Below are 23,894 nucleotides of genomic sequence, written 5' to 3' on the forward strand. Positions count from 1 at the left end.
TCCGGTAATCCTGCACCTACAATAGCGTACTTCCGTATAAGGTAAACATCGTCTGCTACCACATTTACGCTTGAAATCGAGACATTTCTACAAGGGACTGGCTTTTAATCACTAAAGGTAAGCAAAGCGAGCATCCCAGCCATTTGTAGGTCAATCTATTTTTACATCTTAGGCAAAGCCTTGTCGTTTCAGAAAATCTATGGAAACCCAATTTCGCCCAAATTATTCGTTTTCAAATTTGGTAATTACATTGATGAAGTGACTTTTGAAAATAATCTGACCCTAATACGTTTACATACTTCGGATCTCCACATCAGTTGCTGTGCAGAATTACTGGACAGCAAGCAATGTCGTCAGAACGCCGGTAAGGTCAACCGTATGGTATAATGCAACGATAGAAGCTTATAGTCCTCAATAAAACTTATATTTCTAGATAAATATGATGCACACCAGCATGTTTAGTCACATAAACCACAATAAATAAGAGACGTTAGTTGCCGTGTTAAGATCGATGTGTTTAGGTGCGCGGAATTACCGGACATCACTGTAAATGATTAAAGTCAGTGAAAATTGGCGAATTCTTCACAAAATTTACACCAAAACACAGCTGTTCACGTGCACGATATTTGCACATGCCTTTCAGTAATTTAATGCATTTCCCTCGTGCAATTCGTCTGCTGAAGGTTTACAGTTGGTTCCCCGATGTTAGTGGAGAAATTCATCTTGGATGCAACAATACACACATACACACGCGCACGCACGCACACACACACACACACACGCACACGCACGCACACACATACATACATAACATATAGTGAGTGCTTTAAGTAAGTCTAAACTTTTGATGGGTAGTATATTTCAAATATGCTTGAACATATATTTACACTTAGATTGTATACTTCCAATTTAATAATTTATGATGCCCTATGAGTCCTGTGTCCAAAAAGACAGTAGCTCATGGGCTAATCCGGTGGAATAATTAATTTTTGATTATTCTGCTTGAATATGTCTTCCGGGTATCCTTGGTGCTGCTCAGGTGCTTTGAATGCCAACAGTATGGACATGATGTAAATACTTGCACATTGTCTGTTGTGTGCTCACTGTGGTAAGAAAACACACAACAGAAGATTGTAACCGTGATTTTCAAAAACAAACTGCTCAGGCAACCATTCATCATTCTCCAAAGAGTGTCCGATTTGGAAAGAGCAAATGGAAATATAGAAGATAAAGTTTACCCAAAACAACTTGGAAAGAGGTCTGAACTCACAGTACATATGCTTCAGTAACCAAGAGTCAAGCCTTAAATTATCCAGATCGTCCAAAAGCTGCCAAACAAACCCGATTTAATTGAAATTGTTGAATTGTATAATGAGCTTGCTACTGGCCAATGCGACATCGTCTTTTGTTGGTTACACAGCCATGTTGGCATTTCTGGGAACACAATGGCCGATCTTGCTGCTAAGGCAGCACGCAACAAATCTGTGACACCACTTCTTATCCCATATTAGAACCTACACCCGTGATCACCACATTTTTTTAATCGTAGAATATTGTCATTTTAATTTGTGGCTAAATTTAAGCATAATCGTCAATGGCTGAAGGGATGGTGTAAATCCAGCTGGGGTGCATGCAAGTAGCAAAGGTCCTGTAAGTCCCCATTGACCTTAGTTGTTCATATTTCATTGTATTGTCCAAAAACGTTTTCTACTAATAAATATATTCTGGTTAGTTTATTGTGAAAATCTAGTAATTAATCTGTCCTTCTTGACAGGTGTTATATATTATATGTATTTATTATGAATTTAGAGCGAGTGAGTGTTGTTTTACGCCGCTTTTAGCAATATTCCAGCAATATCACGGCGCGAAACACCAGAAATGGGCTTCACACATTGTACCCATGTGGGGATTTGGACCCGGGTCTTCGGCGTGACAAGCAAACGTGTTCACCATTAGGCTACCCCACCACCCCTATTATGTATTTAGAACATTGTTTTAGTCACGATATGGCTGAAATATTGCTGATGTGACTTTAAATCTTAACTCACTCACTCATTCAAAACTGACATCAAACATCATGACGAATATATCGCTGTTACCTTCAGGTGTGCATGTAATTTGATCCACAGGCAAACTGTAGTGGAAATGGGGTTGCACAACAGAGAGAAAAATTACCTATCTTCCTGTATGCGAGCGAAGCATAAAGGAAGACTGTTCATTTCTTCTCTCTGTTGCGGAATCCTATTTGCGCTACAGTTTGCCTGTGTTTCATCATTATTATCTTACAATAATTACTTCACAACCAAGCCGATTTGCGCATAGCAACACTGCAACAAACATTCATCTTGCACATGGATACTGAGCAGCTGAAATACCCCATTTTTCAGATTTTTAGATCATATTTACGCAATTATTAGCCACATATTACAGAGCCCCAAGACAATGCTGGATATATAAGGATAACAAGAAGACAAAGTCATCAATATCCCCCCGCAATGGCAAAATACTCTTTATGAATATGTCTACAAGTTATGATTATGTCAAATGTTTTGGCGAGTATATAGCTAAGTGGAAGGAGATTACTGAAAGGTTTCAAAGTCCAAATTCAGTTGAAGCCAAAATTGTTGCCATGGAAACACACAAAAAACCACCAAAAAACATTTTATTCAGAAATCCAAAACTACCCAAAGGCACCAGTTCACCACTAGACCTACCTTTGTATGAAATTTCGTGACGAAACAGTGAACAGTTTTTAAGCTCTGCTCCGGAAAAGAGCACTACCACCAATTTCAGTCTAAGTCAAACTTGTTGCCATGAAAACACAAAAATATTTATTCAGAAAGCCAAAACTACCAAAAGGCACCAATTCACCACAAGGTCTATCTATGTGCCAAGTTTGGTGAAGAAACATTGAACGCTTTTAGAGTTCTGCTCCCGGAAAAGAGCACAACGACCAATTTCAGTCTAAGTCAAACTTGTTGCCATGGAAACGCAAGTAATATTTTATTCAGAAATCCAAAACTACCAAAAGGCACCAGGAGACCACCAGATCTATCTATGTGCCAAGTTTGGTGAAGAAATATTGAACGGTTTTGGAGTTATGCTCCGGAAAAGACAAATGTGCACGGACGGAGTACATTTTAATACCCCCCGCAAAACGCATTGAGGGGGATAAAAACCCTGTACTCAACTGCCATCAACTGTTTGAAGTGACAGCCCCTCTCTATATTTTTATCACTATCTGTGCACAGAATATCTCTGGCTCTTGGGTGTATTCTGACTTGATAGCTGTTTTAGCAGCATATCTTATGATTACAGTTCAGAATGAGTCTGAGGGTAATTATCAGCCCTTCTTAACAAGAAATTTGGAATTAAATCCAACGAAACCATGTTATACTGGTTCAGATCCAGTCAATAAGTGTAGAAAACAGGCATATGTATTAACAGGATGTCAGTCTAGTGTCTACTGTGAAAATGACAACAGCTTACTGGGGGTAGGCGTTCTCATGTCCTGGTGCAGCCTGAAAACCAGGGCCTCATAAGCTGACACAAAGAACACTCGGTCCTCGGCTGTCTCCCTGTCACACACCTTCAGCTCGTCCACTAAGAACGCAATACTCCTCTTCATATGTTGCCTCCTAATCTACAAAAGAGACGCATCATATTTTAATCCTGAGTAACATTGGCCTGTATTACTACTAAATGTTTAACAGAGATACTCTGAGTGTCCAGTTTGAGGATGAAAGAGACCAGGGGTCGTATTTAAAAAACTTCTCAGAATAAAGAGTAACTCCTAAGTGTAGAAGATACTGAGAATTTCTTTCAGAATTTTCTTAAAGGGGAAGTGTACACGAAAAAATCACATTTTTCCCTTCTGTGAAACAAAATGGAATTTTGAATTAGTTTATATCAATAGATCTACTTGAAAATATACACTCATTGGTTTTACAATGAAGGTATAACCCTCAACATAAGTGCTTAAATGTTATGCCATTATGAGACCTTTGTTTGCCGCACTGAACAGGTCAGAGTTATCCCCCATTGATTATGACGTAATTGGTGCCAATTGATTTTGACTGGTTTCCTGTCTAGTCCCAAAGCAAAATATATTAATATTGAAAATAATCACATGAAAAAAGTGTGTAAAAATACGAAAGAAGCATTAGAACTGAAAATATAAGCAGCAGGCCGATTGATCATGCATATTTTCATTCATACACATGACATCACTATCGGGAAGCGACTTTCACTAAAAAGCGTGTTCACCGACACGAGTACACCGGATATTTGGAAGAAAACTTTCGTTCTTTCGTTCCATGCATGTTCTAAAACTAATGAGCAAGTGAGAGTGAGTGAGTGAGTTAAGATTTTAAGTCACATCGGCAGTATTTCAGCCATATCGTGACTATATCAAGTTTCAAATTGAACATAAATATATGCAGATTATAAATAACCAGTCAACGAAGGACTGTAAAACCAACTAGAATATCACAGTATTAAGAATATAACTAGCATATCTCTCTAAAATTGGACTTCGAATTAGAACAAGACAGTATAAAAAGGGGCTATAGATCGCCAACAACCGAAGGTAGATCACCATACTAGGGACCATGAGGACTAACAGTACCTTTGCTACCTGCATGGACCCTAGCTGGAGTTACACCATACCTTCAGCCGCTGGAGATTGCAGGAAATCAAGTTATAAATATGTTAACAATTAAAGGTTAATTATAAAATTCAGTCAACGAAGGACAGTAAAACAACTTGATTATCACAGATATAAATTTAAAACTAGTACTTCAATCTAAAATATTTTAACTATACATGACAATACAATATAAAATCAGGCTATAGATTGCTAACAACGGAAGGTAGATCACCATACTAGGGACCATGGGGACTTACAGCACATTTGCTTCCTGCATGGACCCTAGCTGGATTTACACCACCCCTTCATCCGTTAGCAATTTAGCAAATGTAGCCATACATTAAAAGAACACGTATTCTACGATTAAACAGTGGAACGTTTTAATTTACTTCAAATGTTTTGGGACTTACGTACCGTGTATACAAGTAGACGAACGGATCTCTCACAGTATGAGAAAATAATACAGTGTAAAATCTGAGCTTGGCTTTGTTTACATTCCAAACATGTGGTCCTTTCCCAGTGCGGCATTCGTTTACTCTTCTGGTATATTTCGCTAGATTTCACTGAGACACTTGCTATTGGTGACAAAGACCATTTGTCATACAATTGTGAACTGTATGAGGAATTCAGGGATTCGTATAAAGAAGCTGATATTGAATTGTAGTTGGGATGTAATGGGCGAAACATAACCGACACAGGTGGGACGTGTTTTTATAAACACTCTGCAATATGGCTGAAAGTTCTTGTTTTCAAAAACATTCTCAGCGATTCACGGTTCATCGACAATGTTTCAGAATTGGTTGTTCGAATAAACAACAACAATAGATATTTCACATCATCAAATTTTCATAATTGTTTTTAACTTTTGTCGACTCGTCTGAACACCCTTGTCAGGGTATTCCGAATAGCCATATCAGGCTATTCCGAATAGCCATGTCGGGCTATTCCGAACAAAAGGTGTGTTATATAAATGTAGCTGAGATCGAAATGGCATTGCTTTGACGCATTATCGTTTGTTTCCAATCGTGTACAGAAGGTTGATTAACACTTTCCTCGTTCCTGTTACTAAAATTGACAAATTATGAAAAGTTCAGTAACAGGAACGAGGAAAGAGAAAAGAGTCCCTTGATCGATAGTATTTGTAAAGAACAAATTGACGTCAAATTGAAATTCTAACAAGGATGTAACTGACACAAAATACGTCCCCAAATTCAGAATAAGCCATGGTAACATTAGTCACAACTGTTATTTGACTGGTCACTTAAAGTCTGTTCAGGATAACCCTGATAATCAAGTACTATTCCTGTATAAAAAGCAGCAAACATGACTTGCACTTCCTCAGTATCTTGTGAAATAAAAATAACAATTGCATTGAAAAAAAGAGAGATACGTTTCTTGCATATAAATATCTGATAAATATATTTCACGATTTACTTTTACATTACAGGCGATACTTCGATCAACCTCTCGTCATTTGGTTGAAGACAAAATTTGTCAAGTTTTAAAAAAAATAAAGACTTACATTAGTGCAAATATCTTAACATTTATCTATCGATCGATAGTGTTTTCACGATTTGTTTATTTGGGTTTAAAAGATAACTAAATTGCAACAATTTCCTCATATCGCCAGTGTTCTGCACAAATTGAAGATCTGCTGGGTCCCGTTCCTCAAAGCGATCGTAGCGCTACGACAGTCGTAAATTTAGGTTAATGTATATGGGAGTTACGATCAACTTAGCGCTACGATTGTTTGTGGAACGGGGCCCAGGATTTATTACTTGATCAATAGTATCAACTGACTTTTATGTACGTTCTTTTTTAGGTTGAAGAGGCAAGTTATCATGAAAACTACTGGGTTTATTTTAAAATATCATATCAATGGTCTTATAGGACCAAGCAAACACGATTATCTAAGACCAATAAACATTTGGCCTTTTGTGGCACTTTTAGTATCAGCTAACATTGACTTACGTAACTGAAATTTGAGTAATTGATTTAATTTTATTTCTTTTCTTATTGTTTCGATTTATATTTTTTATCTTAAACGACAGTCTGCTGGAAGGTACTCAAGAATTTCTGAAGCTACACACCCAGAAAAAGCTGTCACGACCAGCAAGTTGAGAAAAACATACGGAAATGGAATTATGTTCGGTAATAGCCACTTGTTCGGTTAAGCCCCTTTACAGATGACGGCGACCGCTCTGTCTTCTCTCTGCATTCTAAATATGTTCGGAACGCCATTGAACGCTCAAAGGAGGAACGAAGAACGCAGAGAGAAGGCAGAGCCATCACCATGAAGGCAGAAAGTAGGCAGAGCCTACGCCAAGAACGGCTCAGAACGCCACTGTAGTGGCGACTGTATTGAACATGCTCAAAACAAACGCAGAGCGGTTGCCGTCATGGTGAATTGACAACAGGACGAATGGAAGGCTGAGCGAAGGCAGAGCCATCGCCGAGGTCGCAGAGTGAAGGCACAACGGTCGGCGAAAGGACGCCACATAAAAACTTCGTACACTGCGGCGTTGCCCCTGCCTTCTCTCTGCCTTCATTGTGCGTCCGTCGAGCATCCATTGACGTTCGTTGAGCATTCACTCTGGCTTAATTCAGCGACTAGCACTTCCCTTTGAACAATCACGGCGTTCGCTCTGCCTTTCCAGATTATATATAAATAGGTCTTGTACTGCCGATGTCCACGGTATTTGAGAACTGCCGAGCTTGTCATTAGACGTCTCACCATGCCTCCAAGAAGGTATGCCACTAGACGAAAGGCCAAAACCCAAAAGAATTACCGAAAAACATTGGCCAACAGGAAAATGTTACTGCTGACAATGTTTTTTGAGATATGAACAAAATTGAAGACAAACAATATTGATACTTTATTTGGAAATCCAGATATCCATAATGAATTCATAAGACTAATGTTGAGTAATGATAGCAGTATGAACATCATCAAACAATTCCATCCGCATAGCAATTCAGTTCCATACACAACACTTCAAATCATACAGTCTTGCCATGGAACTGATCCAGCTGTATTGTTGAAGTGCAACTTCAGATACTCTCGCAACTGTTTTCCTGCTCGTGTGTCTCGGTTTGGTCCGACTACGTGTGCAACATCATGTATATTTGCTTGTTGTCTCCATTCTCCAGGTATGAGGTCGTGGTTATCGTCTTCAGTGTCAAGCATTCTGTAGCGTTGCATATCGGTCTCGCATTGTATTGTGAAGACAAATGTTTGCTTCAATCACATCCTGGACTGAATTAGGCATCAAGCTGCATCGTTGAAAGTTGAAATCGCTAAGCCAAAATGACAAACACATTTTCAACTACTCTTCTTCAACAAAAGATAGGATAGTTGAAGATACGTTGCTCGTTGGTGAGTGCCCTGGTTGAATATGGCTTCATCATGTAGGTTCTGAGGGCAAATGCATCATCCCCAAGTAGGAAGAATGGTATGTCACGGTCATCATTCGGCAATGACTCAGGAGTTGGAAACTTTATTGTGCCATCTTCGAGGTACGTCTTCAGTTCAGATTCATTGAAAATCTAGCTGTCTGACATTGTTCCAACACCACCCACATCACACCATAAAAAATTATTATTTGCATCCACTAATGCAAGGACAAGAGAGAAAAATCCCTTATAGTTGTGATAGAAACTACCTGTGTTTGGTGGACAACGCACGACTATATGTTTCCCATCAATGGCTCCACGTGCACAGGGTAAGTCTCTGAAAGTCATCTGCAACAGCTTTCCACTCTTTGGAGTTCCTCTGGCATTTGACAACTTCATTCTTATATTCATCTCTGATAGCTCTGCAAACTTCAGGCACAAAAAATGGAGATCATGCTGCGTGACACACGATACTGGTACTGGAGGCTTGGGTATTTGTCCCCAGTTGCAAGGAACCTGAGGGTTACGGCAAGTTTCAAACCAGGCTCAAAACATGCTCGCCAATTCGTGTTCTGTTTGGCGATTCTTGGGCCAACCGGTTGGAGGAGTTCGTTAAAAAGCGCTGGCTCCATTCTCAGATAATTGTAGAATGACCCTTCATCTTCTAGACGCAGTTCTTGCATTAGTTGGTTGTAGTCCTCGAGTTGCAACCGTCTGTGTTGCATCAACCATGGGCGGACCCACAGGGTTCTCAATCTTCTTCTTCTTCTACGTCTATTCATCCTTCTATTTAAGATGGCAATGGCTGAAAAACAATGCTTGTTGACCTTGCAAAGAAGCTTTTTGCAAACGCAGTTCATTGTTTACGCTTACTGAAGTCATTATACTGAACAGTCGCCACAGAACGCAGAGAGAAGGCAGAGCGAACGCCAATGAATGCACAAGGAAGGCACAATGGTCGGCGAGAACGCAGAAGCAATGCTGAACGGACGTCGTTATTTGCATGTGATGGTACAGACAAGGCACAGGGGAGGCAGAGGGAAGGCAGAGACAGACAGACAGGCAGTTTTATTTCAGTATATAAGGACATGGCCCATATTACAGAATAATTTTACATTATATTAGATGCTGGTAAAACCAGTAACAGTTTTACATTATTGCCTTTGAAAATTATGGAAACATTTTTGCACGATGTACAGGCATAATAAACCTTTCCAAAGAAAACATGTGGATCTTTGTAAGCTTTAATCAGGAAACCTAGCAATACATATAAAAAATCATCCTTACATGACAAGTCTAACAAAACTATCCTTACACGGGTTACCAATAGGTACACCTACAGAATACCGGATACCTACCAACCATATTCTTTGTTAGCACGCGCACTTCCTATTATAGGGAAGCACGAGCTATATTATTCGAAACAATAAGCGAGCATTAAAATGAAAAATAACCATTGAAATCGGATTGATTGAGATGACTTCCGGTTAGTAAAACTAACCAACGATTTTTAAAATGAAAGGTAAGTTATCACAAATAAAAAATATATGCGCCTTTGAAAAAAACGGACCTACGGAATTCTGGGAGTTGGAGCTTCGCTTCCCTGCAACCCGATGCTAACGACAGTGCTGACGATTTCGTTCTGTGAAGGTAAGCATCATATCTAATGTCTAATCTAACCCTAAACCCTAACCCTAACCCTAAACCCTAAACCCTAAACCCTAATGCTCGTAATGTCGAGTATGCAACATAAACAAAACGCCGTTACTAAGGAACTCAGTTGCGCACATTTTGTGCGCAGTTCTAAAATAAGTTTCCAAGATGGCGGAAGGTATCCGGTATTCTGTAGTCTTGCCTACCAATATATAGGTATGGTGGAAAACATTCAATCGCATGCATCTTTTAAACATTGTCAGTTAAATGGTATTCATCTTAAACTACTGGTATGCCTTTGCTATAACAATATAAACAGAGTCTATTACAGTGCAGTGTATTATCCCTCCTTGTTACAGTTGCAGGTTGGAAGCTATTATATCTGGACTAGCTTAAAACATGTTTATAATACTGAAGAATATATCTAAGGAAAAATATCCTCAATTTGCACAGGTAACATATGGATCTTAATGTGTAGAATATTTACTGAAATTTATGCATTTCTAATTTTACGAGCCTTCATCGGAAACTTAGCAATACTTATCAAAACATTTTCATCCTTACATGACATAAGTCTTACAAAACTTTCCCTACATGGGTTTCTAACATAGGTATGGTGAAAACATTCAATTCTTGCATCTTTATACCATTGACAAACCATCAATAGATGGTATTCATCTTCAATTAATGACATGCCTTTGCTATGACATTATAAACAAAGTCTATACAGTGTATTATTATGCCTCCCTGTTTCAGTTGCAAGTTTGAAGTAATTACATCTGAACTGGCTAAAACATGTTTGTAATACCATGGAATGTCTAAGGACAGATATCTTTCAACTTGCAACATTGTCTTAAATTGGCAGTATGTCTGACATTTGCTCAAAAGTGAAACAGTATGATGCCAATCTTGGTTCAAACAATCAGACAATCTCTGCTTAAAAAGTGAGATAAACATTTTTACATTTCCTATGTCTTGACATATACTAATTATTATTATTTTGAAATAATTACCATTAATTTTAAAAAGAAAATATTATTGCATTAACTGCTTTGCCAGGCCTCTGAGGCCCGGTCACCCCACTCAGCTTCCAGACAACGCCACTTGATAAAGCTTCCTTATGAATACATTGCATAGTAAGTGCCAGTCAAAGATGAATCGGTGAGCAAGTTTGAGAAGAGGAACACTTTTTATGAATAGACAAATTCGTTACTGCAGCGGATGCGACGTTTCTGTGTGGATCCTAACACCGTTAACAAGCAAATGTCGTCTTCTTTCCGGAACCAGCATATTGGTGTGGTGGGTAAGGTGAGGAGGGTCTTGTCTTCGGGTTCTGTCATGTAGGTCGCTGTGATGATGGGGAGACAGGAGATCCCATAGGTAGACCATGGGTTTGTTGGTAGATTTCATCAGACCGGGTGAAGTATGTTGAACTTATATAGGAATAGATGTAGCGGGTGATGCTTTCTACTGTGAGATGGGTATCTAGGTTTAGCGCTGATGTCTTCAACTTTTCTTCTAATGATGGCTAGGGCTTTGTCTCTTGGTACATTGGTGAATAGATCAACCACATCATAACTCATTATTTTGCGTCATGTATATATTTCTCCTTGTGCAGATGCTGTGTATCATTTGCTGATAACGGTGCTAGGATCTACACCGAAACGTCGCATCCACTGCAATAAAGAAGTTGACTATCCATAAAAGTGTTCCTCTTCATCATACAAGCTTCTAAATGCCACTTAAGGAAGTTTGAGAAGCAATTTTTCGTGATGTTTTGCTCCAACCTGCTGCTGCAGATGATGATGGTAGTGGTGCTGATGCAAGTACCTTCTGACAGTGGATCAGATTCTGAGTTCGAACCTCCCTTTGAAGGAAGTGTTTAGTGACAAGGCAGTGACTGTTCTAATAGTGAAGAAAAACGTAATATCCTGTTAGGTCCTTCAACGGTTTTATGTAGAAGAAGTGCAAGACAAAAGGTTAATTTTCGTGTAAACTTGCCCTTTAAAGATCTAGTTATAAAGCCTCTTTACTGTTAGAGTGAGCAAAGGGTTAGGAGTCATCACAGAGGACTCCTAAGTCGACCTAAGAATTTTCTTAACTCAACAAAATGGCGCACCTCAGACATTTTCCAGAACATAAGGACATTTAACATTTTACGATTACAATGAATTAGTCAAAAGTTTCCGTTGTGATCGAGGGGGGATCATATTTTTGACAGACTTGGTGAGAGAATCTTTGCAATCGTTTACTTTGGAAGTAATGTTATACAAAAAAAACTTTTAAAAGGCACCGTTGGAGGCACCTGTCTAAATTAAGAAATTTAGTGAGATGGACGTGAGATGATAGGCTGTGAAGCTGATTTCAAGAGCATCACGATGACAATACCTCCGCCTATTAGAGGTTTGCTTCTATTAGAGATCGGTACTCCCATCGCCGGACCCTAGTATGGTGGTACAAGCTTCTAAATGCCACTTAAAGGTCACATGCAACCCAAAAATTATACATAATTAAAACACAATTATCACTTCTTCATGACATATAATATGCATTGCTGATTATGAAAAAACAAATAAACAAAATTATAAGCGTATAATTGCAAATCAAAAGTGCAATATTTTGTACTTGGGTTTACCTCCCTCGAAACGAAGCAGCCGGGATACCGAACCCAGTCAGAGCGGGTGCACTCAAGTGTAACGGCTGGTTCATTTGCAGATGCCCGCCTTCACGGCTCATTGTGTGTGTATATATAGAGATGTTGGGTTTTGTAAATACATGCTCATTTTTTTGTGTATAACATTTTGCAATCAACAGACATCATAACATGTCATGTGTTCAAGTATCACACCTGCCTGTCTGTGTAATCACATAATGTGACAGAGACCGAACTCGGGCCATAAATCAATGCGTTTTGTTTATGGTGTATAGCCTGATTGGTGTTAAGTTCAAATTGCATGTGGTCAGTGATCGCAGTTGTGTATTGAATATTGTCATTAGCAGACAGGCAGGCAGACACACAGGTGTCAATAAAACAAGACATTGAGTTTTGTCTGTGACAACGACATATCTATGTCACAGTTAGAAATTCTGTCAACGCTAAATAATGACATTGCTTTTAAGTATCGAACTGAGAAAGTGACTCGGTAAGAAGAACATGTGGTGAAATAGATAAATGAAATTATATAAACAGTTTATTTACTGTCATAACATATAAAAAGCTCGCGCCTGTGAGATATCAACAAAACATTAGGAAAATAGCTCACACCAAAGCCTTGACCGAGTATTCACCAGACAGCGCGCTTCCAAGTTCGTGAACCTATTTCACTGCGCACATGCAATGAGCGCAGCCCAGCTGTTGAAACCCGTTTTCCCCCAAAATTTTCGGGGGAAAATTAGTGAATCGTTTGAACTCCGATTTCGCGTGTTTTTTTTCATCGCGTTATTTATTAAATTTATAACTTGAAATTGCATTTTTGATGATTTGTTTCGGTACGTCCATACCGAAAGGTATCAGAATCTGCAAAGTTGTGTTTTACGTTGCATGTGACCTTTAAGGAAGTTTGAGAAGCAATATTCAAGATGTTTTGCTCCAACCTGCTGCTGCAGATGATCATGGTGATCTACCTTCAGTTGTTGGTGATCTATAGCCTATTCATATTATGTATTGTCCCAATAGTATCATTAGTTTTAACTCAACATGCTAGTTTGAATTCTAACCATGATAGTCTAGTTGTTTTACTAGAATATACACATATTCCATTTCAACGACAAAAGTTTTCTCATCACGATATGACTGAAATATTGCCAATGTTACGTTGAATATTACTCACTCTCTTAGTGTAAATGAAGTACTAGTGATGGACGGTGGAAACATAGTCCTACATGTTGCTTCTATTTTATGACGGATGGTAACAAGTCGACAAAAGATGACATATCTCCCCGGTCCCGCTTATTTGCAAAAAACATGTGAATCCAAGCCCTTCAAAGAAATTCAACCATCCCTGTTCTGTCCGAATCCATCTGGTTTCCAAATGAAACGGAAAAGAATAAAAATTTCTGAAATCTGAAAATATCAAACGACACCACTTCAGTACTTGAGTAATGCACATGCAAAGTTTCAAAAAGATACAATGAACGGTTTTTGAGTTATCTTCCAGAAACACGGTATATCATGTACGCTCAGCGCTCAGCACTCGCGGTACTTTTACTGAATAGGCCTCTCGAACTGATTCTGAGATACTAATCGTCCCTCAATTCCAGGAAAAGCTAATGGGTGCTACAAAATGGAATGGATTTTCCGATTCTGCAATTTGAAATTATACTCTGAAACTAGTACACGTGAGCTCTATTACATGTCTAAATTGTTTTTAAGTCAGTTTATTAACGTTTTCGATCAGTAATAACGCAGAATGTGTTTAAATTATAGATGTATAAAAACCTCAATTTCTGCATTAACTATGACATAAAGAGACACAATTATATCGGATTATTCACATGGTCAAGTGGCTCCTAATAATTTTGCTACATTATTGTCATTTGGAATTGCCCAAATACAAAGAGACTAAGTATCAGTGTCTGAAAGTTCATTTTGAATTGTCCAAGTGTATATCATAGAGGCGTTTGTGCCTCCAACCCAAAGATAGTGTAATGGCATCACAACAGCTGTGTAACTGAATGCTGTTTTGCGTCAGGTTAAATAAATGATACATAACTACACGACTCAATCTTACTTGCTCGCCCACCGCGCCCCCGTTTTGGGCGCAGTGGGAGAGCTGGCTAAGGCGCCAGGCTAGTGATCCAGCGAGGTTGAGGTGTCGGGATCGAGCCCACCTGAGACCGGGTGTAAAAACCTTGGAGACAACTTTGTGTGCAGACTCTTTCAGTGTGCAGTACACAACCCTGTGCACTTAAAAGAAGTAAGCAGTAGTTGCCTGGATATGTGCGCTATATAATATCATATATATACTAGGCACATAAAGAAACTGTGCATAGAAAAATTTAAAATCTAAATTTATCAAACCTGTGTAGACACATAAGGATTTAAACTCAGAGATTAGTGACATGTATCCAACATGCATGCACGTGCTACGTTCCGTGACGTCAGCGGGTTCGTCCTTGAGACGTGCAATACGTTGTTGCACGTGAATTCCGGGAAAGAGAAACAGAGCAAATGAATGCCAGATAATACTGTCACTTTGGAAAGCTCAACCCCTGCCCTTGCGATCGTTCAAAAAATTAAACGGCTATTGAAACGCATAGCATGCCAAGGCTCATGTCTGTACAACGTCATGAGGCCATTGGGATGGTCCGTGGGGGAATGTCTCAACGAGAAGTGGCTGTACATTTCCACTGCCACAGGTGAGACGCTACCAGAACACAAATGACGCCATCGATCGGCCATGTTCTGGACGTCCACGTGTAACAACGCCAAGACAGGACAGATGGATAAGGGTGACATATCTTCGCCACAGGTTTCAGACTGCAGTGGTGACTGCCCGAACCATCCCAGGACTTCGCCGTATCCACACCAACACAGTTAGACAACGTTTACGTCATCACGGGATCAGACCACAACGTCCCGCCATACGGCCTATCGTGACACAACGTCATCGACAAGCTCGCTGAATGTGGTGCCGAAATCATGTCTGCAGACCCTGTTTTGGTGGAGAAATGTTGTTTTTACAGATGAGTCAAGGTTTAACATTTCCCATAGTGATGGACGTCAACGTGCCTACAGACGCGTGGGAGAACGTTATGCACAGGCCTGTGTCTTGGAGAGGAATTGCTTTCGTGTTGTTTCCGTGATGATTTGGGGTGAATAACATCACGCCAAAGAACTCCTTTGTGATTGTTCAGGGCAACTTAACTGGTGTGGGCTACAGGGATCAGATTCTTCGACCTGTGGCAATTCCTTTCCTGCAACGTCATGGCCCTGGGTTAACATTCCAACAGGACAATGCCCGCCCTCGGCAAGGGTTGCTATGGATTTCTTGCACCACCATAACGTTGACTTACTGCCTTGGCCTGCAAATTCATCGGATCTCTCCTCGATAGAGCATGTTTGGGACGAGATGGATCGACGTCTACGCCGTCTTCCTCATCCGCCAGATAACGTCCTTGACCTTAACACTTGAGAGAATCTTGCGTGACATCCCACAAGCCTTCCTTGCACGTTTGATAGGCTCTATGCGTCGTCGATGCACTGCTGTTCTCAATGCCGATGGTGGACATACCCGTTTTTGAGCTTGTGACATGGTCGTTTGACCCCTGTCCCGCTTGTGGACTCGTGACGTCATTGTGATTGACTTTTCAATTGAAATTCTCCCGACTTGTTATGGTCTCATGATCCCTCCATTAAAGTTTATATGTACCTTTGACATTGTTATCGTACTTATCAACTGGGATAATATTTTGACAATGCACAGTTTCTTGATGTGGCTTGTATATAGATAGATAGATAGACAGATAGATAGATTTGTAAGAAGATTTATAAGCTATTACATTCCAATGCCACAATCACTTGTTCATAAGTTGAAACTGAAACGTCATCAAATAACACTCACACATCCCACCATCCAACCATGCTTACGCGTACGTCATACTTTTGTCTGTGTATATACTTGGGTTACTGACTGACGTCCTTATATACAAGTTATCACTATCACAAGTAAATACATATATATCTAATCACAATATTCATAAACATCATGGTCAGTGTACATTAATTAGCCAAAATTATAATCAACAATGTTATCGGCTGACAGTATTCTAAACAAGACAATTGCAATATAATTAGTTAGGTAAATTCCCAGCTGCGAATCAAGCTGTATCTGCCACACATTTACAGAAGTGTGCCACGTCAGTGGGATAGGACTGTACTTACATTTTCTACGTTCCTCTCCCTAGAGGACGCATCCCAGTGGTTCTGTAGTACAAAGATGTTGGATTTCAAAAGATGAGAGCTCACTTTGTGGAAGAAGTTCTTCTCCTGCAGGAGTCATATATCATTACTTAACTAGAAAGTGTATTTACTCGTAAAAACATATGTCTCCCCCTTCCCCCAATTCAACGTTGAGACCTCAAACAATTCATTTGATTCCTTCAATTTCAAAATCTCTAGTATGAAAATACATATTATTGATAGTCTGTTATTATGTTTGTAAAGTCTTCATTTAATATTTTATATTCAATTAAACTTAATTGCTCATCAACAAATCAACAACTCAACAGTTTTAATTTACGAAACATTCAGAATTGTGATTCTCATTCAAAATGCATGAATGAATCTGTTGCTTTTCAGTCACAAAGTTGTCAATAAATATTTCAACAAATTACTGAATCAGAATCAAATTGTATCACATTCAGTTATGGATGTAACATTTTCACTGGAATCAAATAAAGCACAACATAGGTGATATCATGGAAACTATAGTAGCATAGAACAACACCAGATCTTCGGTATGCTGTATCTGTCTCATAAATATGAATAAAATAAAATTGAAAGAAACGTTCAAACCCATAAAAGGCACATCTACATGATATGGAGAGGCTGTGTAGGAAATTTGGTGAGGATGGGTCAATTATTTTCAGAAGTATGCTCCGGAAACGAACTTTACCCTTCAAAACGACAAAGTCCATATTGTTGCCATGAAGACAACAAAAAATAAAATTGAAAGAATAAACCTCAAGGCCCCAAAAGGTACATCTATATGATATGGAGAGGCAGTATAGCAAATTTGGTGAAGATGGGTCAAATAGTTTCAGAATTCTGCTCCGGAAATGAAATTTACCCCTTCTATATCAGCAAAACCCAATCTTAGTATTCTCTTATATAGCACCATAGACTCTTACTAACAGGCAACGAATCAATACAAATCGTGAAACCATGCATTAGTAAAAGTGTGTACCACAGCACCAACACATCAGTGAATGTCGACCCCCAATGTCTGTGGAGTGTACTCACTGTCTGCGTCAGTGTGCACATTGCATTGGCCACCAGAACAAACACATCCGCATCCATACAGAACTTTTCAATGCAGGAATCATTGTGAGTGAACATCTCAACGCCAGGGCTGAAACCAACAATGCAATGCCATGTGTAAAATCTGTATTTCAGTTGTATTATGTGGGGGATGAATGGCGGTAAAGTTATGGTCAAATAATTTGCCGTGACAAAAGGTATAAGAGTCCCTTTTGAACCAGCAAGATAGAACACAGACAAGTCTAAAATATTCAATAATATATTGAACAAACAATGAGCAAGCTACAATGGATGACAATACAGATTTCTAGTTCAATGCAATTGAGTCCGAAAGATTAAATATTGGGTCACAAATACAAAATATTAACTCACCAGAGTCTTGACATTCACAGTGAGAGCAGATTTACAAATTGAAGGTTGTTTAGAAGGAGAGCAGTCAGGCATGCACGGTCAGACTAGCAATGTGGACGATGGCAGACACATGTATAAATCCAGTCATGTAATAAAGTCTGTGTGTTAGTCCTGCTGCACAACACATCAACCAGCCTTTATATAGCTCTTACACACTTCTCGAGCATTCTAGTAAATGTGGGCAGCATCACTATCCACTCAGAACATTAGGCTATTTTATCGAATATATGACCGGGAGTCAAAACAAAATAAGCCAAGGGAGGCAACCCTGGAGCGCTATCAAAAAGGTGTACCGCTAAAAAGTACTACTGCCATTGAACATACATGATACAAGGTGTGAGCAGCCACTCACACACAAACATTTTAAACGTTGTGACCCATAACAACCATCACTTAATCAATGATAGTAGAAATTACAAAAAAAAACCACTCTCATAACAGAAGTGCAAATGACAAAAACTTAATCACAGAAGACAGAGAACCATATCAGAATGATATATACCCACAAGTCTACCCACTGCACCTAAATATACTCAGTAATAGTACAGGGAATAGCGGAATGGGACTGAAAAGGAAAACTAATAATAAAATCAGAAGGGAAAGACCAAAAGGTGCACCTCCACTCAACATTTGAGTTTGTGCAAACACAACACAACGAGCAATTTAACACAACAGTTGTTTTATTAATAAACATTTATTTGGCACAACTTGGGAGCTGACTGATAATTGAAGAAGGGATGACCAAGAGCTAGGTTGCCGTACTGGAACCGCTGCGCCGGCTTGGATGAAGAGGTGTGGGGAGTCTGCGGACTCTGATTGCTAAAGTGGGGTCTGCGGACCCGGCTGTAACCTGAGCTCTGGTTTAAAACTTGGGGGATAAGGATCCAGTGTTAAGTGGGTAATTGCCCAAAGCGAATGAATTAATATATTTAAGAAAGCGAGTCCCCCGTTAAAATATTTAAGCAATGAGAGCCCCCAAGTTGCGAAATACAAACATGAATGTGATAGGAACATGAAGACATGCAAATAATGCAACCATGAGAAAGATTGCTGCTAAGGCTCAGTCCTTGGGTAGATGCCGTATGAGTGACAACGGTGCATTCCTAATAACAGATTCGGGTGTACGCACATACCGATTATAACAATCAGACTGCCATCTGCCGAGTGTCTTTATCAAGTGATCCTCCATGCGTACACTAGCCGCAGACGTGGCTGCACCAATACGGAATGAGTGTCCTGAATATTTCCTGGAATCGAGTCCTGCATGTCTCATAGTTTGGGCGAGCCATTGGAGCAACACTGTACGTGTGATCGCCTTCCCCACACAGTCTACGAAAAGAGGGTCACTGTTCGCGGCACCCTGCGAGAGTCTTACTTGTTTGAGGCGGTTAAGGTTAGCACATGGACAGATGGTCGTGTAGTTAGCGAACAGAGATATGTTGACACCCTGTCTGAAGACGTCAGTTTTGGAGGCTTTTAGTGTCAGAGTACACTTCCCTTGGATATGATCCATTGTCACATCCGACACAGTTACGTTGGTACTTGCATCGAATTCACGTGAACATGTAAATTCAGCACACCTGAGGAATCCGAAGAAGGCTGTTGTGCACATGACCTCCATAACCAGATCGTTAAATGGTCCTAACACTCCTTCTCTTAGTTTAAGCACAATCTTTGTTAGCACATCATAAGTTATAGGCAGGCGTGTAGATATACTGGGTTTCTGCAGTCTTTTATACCCATGTAGAAGAGTCTGCAGTTGGTTTAGAGCACCACAGGAGACTAGATCAAACACTGTGTGGATACCTGCTTTCAGATAGGTGAATCGAATGCCCGCAAGGTATGACTTCACAGTGCTATACTGAAGTTTAGCTTCACCAAAACAGTAAGCCACATATTGTTGTAGCAGTGCCGAGTTCACTGGTGGTAAGTTTCCGAAGGGCTGCGTCAGAGTTGTATACAAGCTGTATCGAAGGAGGAATGAGATGTAGGACTGGAAACCAGTTGCGTAAGTAGTTCTGGTTCTTGTTCCGATTGCTGCATCCCATAGGGTGTTCAGATGTTTTGCCAGACCCATGTCAGTTGTGACGGGGGTGGGCACGGTGTAGCTTGAAGATCTGCTTTGGGGGCTAGTGTCCGGAACCGAGCGATCTGCAGCCGAGACAGAGAATCAGCAATTTGATTAGAGACACCAGGCACATGTTTTGCATGTACAACAAAATTATGAGAAGCAGCTAGAGAAGTTAACCTGCGCATTTAAGGCATAATGTCCTTGCATTTTGATCTACCCTTTGTAATAATGCATACAGTAGATTCGTTGTCACAATAGAACACAATCTTTTTTGTTGACCACTTTTCACCCCACATCACTGCTGCTACCACAATGGGGTAGAGTTCCAGGAGAGCCATAGATCGACTGCTACTACGGCACAGACGTTGCATGTTGACTGGCCATGGTGCAGAGAACCATGAACCATTGAAATATCCTCCAAATCCTAAAGTAGAGGCATCAGTATACAGTCTCATGTCTGGAGCTGGTGTCGATGACGATTCATGGAAGAATGACACCCCGTTCCACTTGTGAAGAAACGTGTGCCGCATGTTCATGTCTGCACGACATTCCGCAGATATGGTCACTCTGTGATGCAGTTTTTTCACTGACTTGGAGAGATCAATGAGATACGACACGAATGACCGCCCAGGCACCACAACTTTGCAGGCATAGCACAAATGTCCAATCAAAGATAGTAGCTGTTGTTTGGTGCACTTTCTCTTGTGACTGAAATCTTGAATCATGGTGGATATCCTGGACAGTTTGTCCCGGGGGAGCCGGGCTGTCATTGTCACAGAGTCTAGCACTATACCCAGGTACTCCATCTCACAAGCTGGTCCCAGCGTTTTATGTTCAGATAAGGGAACCTGTAGCTTTTTGAAGACATCTCTGAGAGTGTTCATAGTATTGGAAGCTGGATATGTGGGACTATCGATGGTTAGAAAGTCATCAAGTAAATGGAGCATGAATTTGACATTGTAATTGTTTTTTAGAATCCATTCAATAGCTTGTGAGATATGATCAAAGATGCGGGGACTAGATCTACACCCGAACGCGAGACGTTTGAAGAAATAGTACTCATTCGCCCATTTGAATCCAAACAGTGGCCAGAAATCGGGATGGATTGGTACTTGTTTAAATGCATCTTTGACATCCACCTTGCACATTTGAGCACCCTTGCCAACATTATTCAATTGTTTTATTGCATCATCTACTGTCACATAGGTTAGCGAGCACACGTCTTTGTCTATCATGTCATTGATGCTCATAATTTCACAGTGGTCATGAGGTGCTAACAAATCGAGGATCAACCTTTTCTTCATGCTATATTTACCTTCTGCTAGCCCCAGTGGACTAACTCTAAACAGTTCAAAAGGTGAATGTTTAAATGGTCCATCGATATAGCCCTTGTCCAGTTCTTGTTGCACTAATGCAGTAACAGTTGCGGGGTCTTTTCGAGCACTCAGGTTGTTCCTACACTCCCAAGTTTCATCTGGCACTGATGACACAAGGGGATGAAAACCATATTTAAGTCCATTGGTTACATATTCCACAAAGTCTGCGTCTGGATGGGAAGCCAGTTCTTCTTGTAACTTGTCTACGTTAAGTGGTGTCAATGATGGTCATTTTTTCTCGTATGACTGCTGCTTGTCATGAGCATGTTTGGTCTTCCGGCAATCGAGCTTACTGTGACCTTGGCCAAAGCAAGAGGCACAAACACGAAGAAAATTGCACCGCGATCTCATGCATCCTTCCTGGTTGAAGTTATTGCAAACTTCTCGCCCTTGGTGTTGTATCCTCTGCCGTCCATATGAATCGGTTGTAGTCGATGAAGGGGTGTAGGTCTTCCTTATGGCTGCCGCCCGAGGCAAGTCACTCTCTTGCCCCAGCACTGATGGGCATGTAGCTGTGTCGTGGCTAATGCTGGCACATCGTACGCAAGACCTACAGCGTAGTCCGGATGTACAGGTCGTGTAGATCCTGGTATCGGGGATCCCCCAGTCGAGGTGTATCCCCCTCTCAGCTAGTGCCGCGACACGAGCAGCAAAGCGTTTGTGGTATTCATAATGGACGAAACCACCATACAGGTTGTGTAGCTCTCCAACGGTATGTTCGTGTTGGTCCAGTTGGGCTCTTCTGTTTGGCCACGCTTCGCTGAAAATGTCTTTGTAGATTTTGAAAGATCTGGTAAATTCAGCAAAGTTCAAGTTTCTGCTGAGTCGGGGATCGGCTTTGACAGTCCTACACCCTCCTGATTCTTCTGAGACTCTATAGTCTCCAGCTTCTTGTGTAGGCAGCAGCAGTGATGCTAGATTAATATATTTCCCCTGGTGTGTTTTCCTTCTTGTATGTTCATCAACAAAATTTACATAGGGAATGGTATCAGATGACACGAACTGCACTGGAGGTGGTGATATGTTATCATCGTTTGACCTACCCCTTGAATTTAATTGCTGTGAGAGGGTAGAAATCAGATCCTTCATTTCTCTCATAACGGCAATCATGTCAGCCGAAGGAGTTGGTGGTGTCGCCCTGGTATCGGATGTCTCCTCGGTGTTCCCGGAAATTCCAATGTGCGAGGGGGTGTGCTGTGAAGACGGAATGGCCGATGTCGGACTTGAGCCACTGTTACGGGGGAGGGTTACTGGAACCGCCTCTACACCCCTGCTGATCGCACAGTTCTCTTTGTACAGCTGCAACACGGTCTTCCTCCCCCATGTCGAAGGCACACTAACCCCAATAGCCTGTAGTCTCTGGCGTAACACATCTGTAGTCAGATATGGAGCGTTCCTGGTACTGCGTGTTGTCCCATCCTCATCTCCAACATGGCGGTGCGTATCAATCCCTTCGTTGGTTGAGGAAGGCGCACTTGAGCTTGCAGCGTATGTTCTACCTTGCCTTGCAGAGCGTCTGGAGGCCATGTCAGCGATAGTTGGCAGCTTACCATCGACAGTGAGGTATAGTAGCCACAATACCAATCACTTACGGTGCCAGAAAAGCAGTAGCAAATTTGTACGTGCTGTTATGTTGCGAGCACTATGACTTGGAGCAGAAGGAAGTAGTTAGGGGGTTGTGGGAAGCAAACAAAGTGTGCGCATGCGCAAGGTATGTAATGGAAACTGTGCATACTTCCGCTGCTGAGAATACTTGGTAAGGCCAGGCGATACGTAATATTAAGAAGTGACACTTGAATGATTAAAGGGGTGCGCAGAAACATAGTACTACATACATAAATAGGTAAATGATACATACAAGTGGGAAAACGTTTATCTGTTTGCACAAACAAAAATATATGAATTGTCATTATATAGGGACATTCTTTGTTTGCACTGTTTTTTTTCCTTGCAGTTCCAGCAGTCCATCCAACCCCAAGACAGGTATCTGGAAAAAATACCCCAGTATGTCGATGCAAGTGCACTCAAATTATAGAGCTATGCTGAGTGTATGGCTATAGAAAAAAAATATGCCAGAAACCAAGCTATTGCCCGAAGCCTATGCCGAGATCTGATCGAGTTGTTTGTCCCTTTGGGAAGCTAAGAGGAAGCACCACATATCGCAAGCCTGATACACGCGAATCCGTGGCAGCTCTGAGAGAACTCCCGACATGGCCGAAGTCTTTGAGAGCCTGCTGGCAAAGTGTCCCCACGTGTTGCTTTCCGAAAGAGAGAAACAAATCCTGGAGAAATCTTGACACAACTTCTACGAGTGCTACCAGATCCCTCGCCAGTTTCTGGAACTGTATTTACTGTACTTTC

The 23,894-nt window shown here is 40.7% G+C and overlaps 1 protein-coding gene across 1 annotated transcript in view; it reads right to left on the reverse strand.

The window, feature by feature from the left end:
- The window catches only part of LOC124280109 (mitofusin-2-like), a 357,012-nt gene that overhangs the window by 35,156 nt on the left and 297,962 nt on the right, over positions 1–23,894 (reverse strand). The window contains exons 6-8 of the mRNA XM_046716000.1: positions 17,658–17,766; positions 16,578–16,682; positions 3,490–3,643 (exon numbers count right to left, since the gene is read on the reverse strand). Of these exons, the coding sequence (XP_046571956.1) occupies positions 3,490–3,643; positions 16,578–16,682; positions 17,658–17,766 (368 nt within the window). The remainder of the gene's footprint in view (positions 1–3,489; positions 3,644–16,577; positions 16,683–17,657; positions 17,767–23,894) is intronic.

The sequence above is a fragment of the Haliotis rubra genome, unplaced genomic scaffold (genome assembly GCF_003918875.1).
Source record: "Haliotis rubra isolate DU_JTF1 unplaced genomic scaffold, ASM391887v1 Scf260, whole genome shotgun sequence".
NCBI classification, from domain to species: Eukaryota; Metazoa; Mollusca; class Gastropoda; order Lepetellida; family Haliotidae; genus Haliotis; species Haliotis rubra.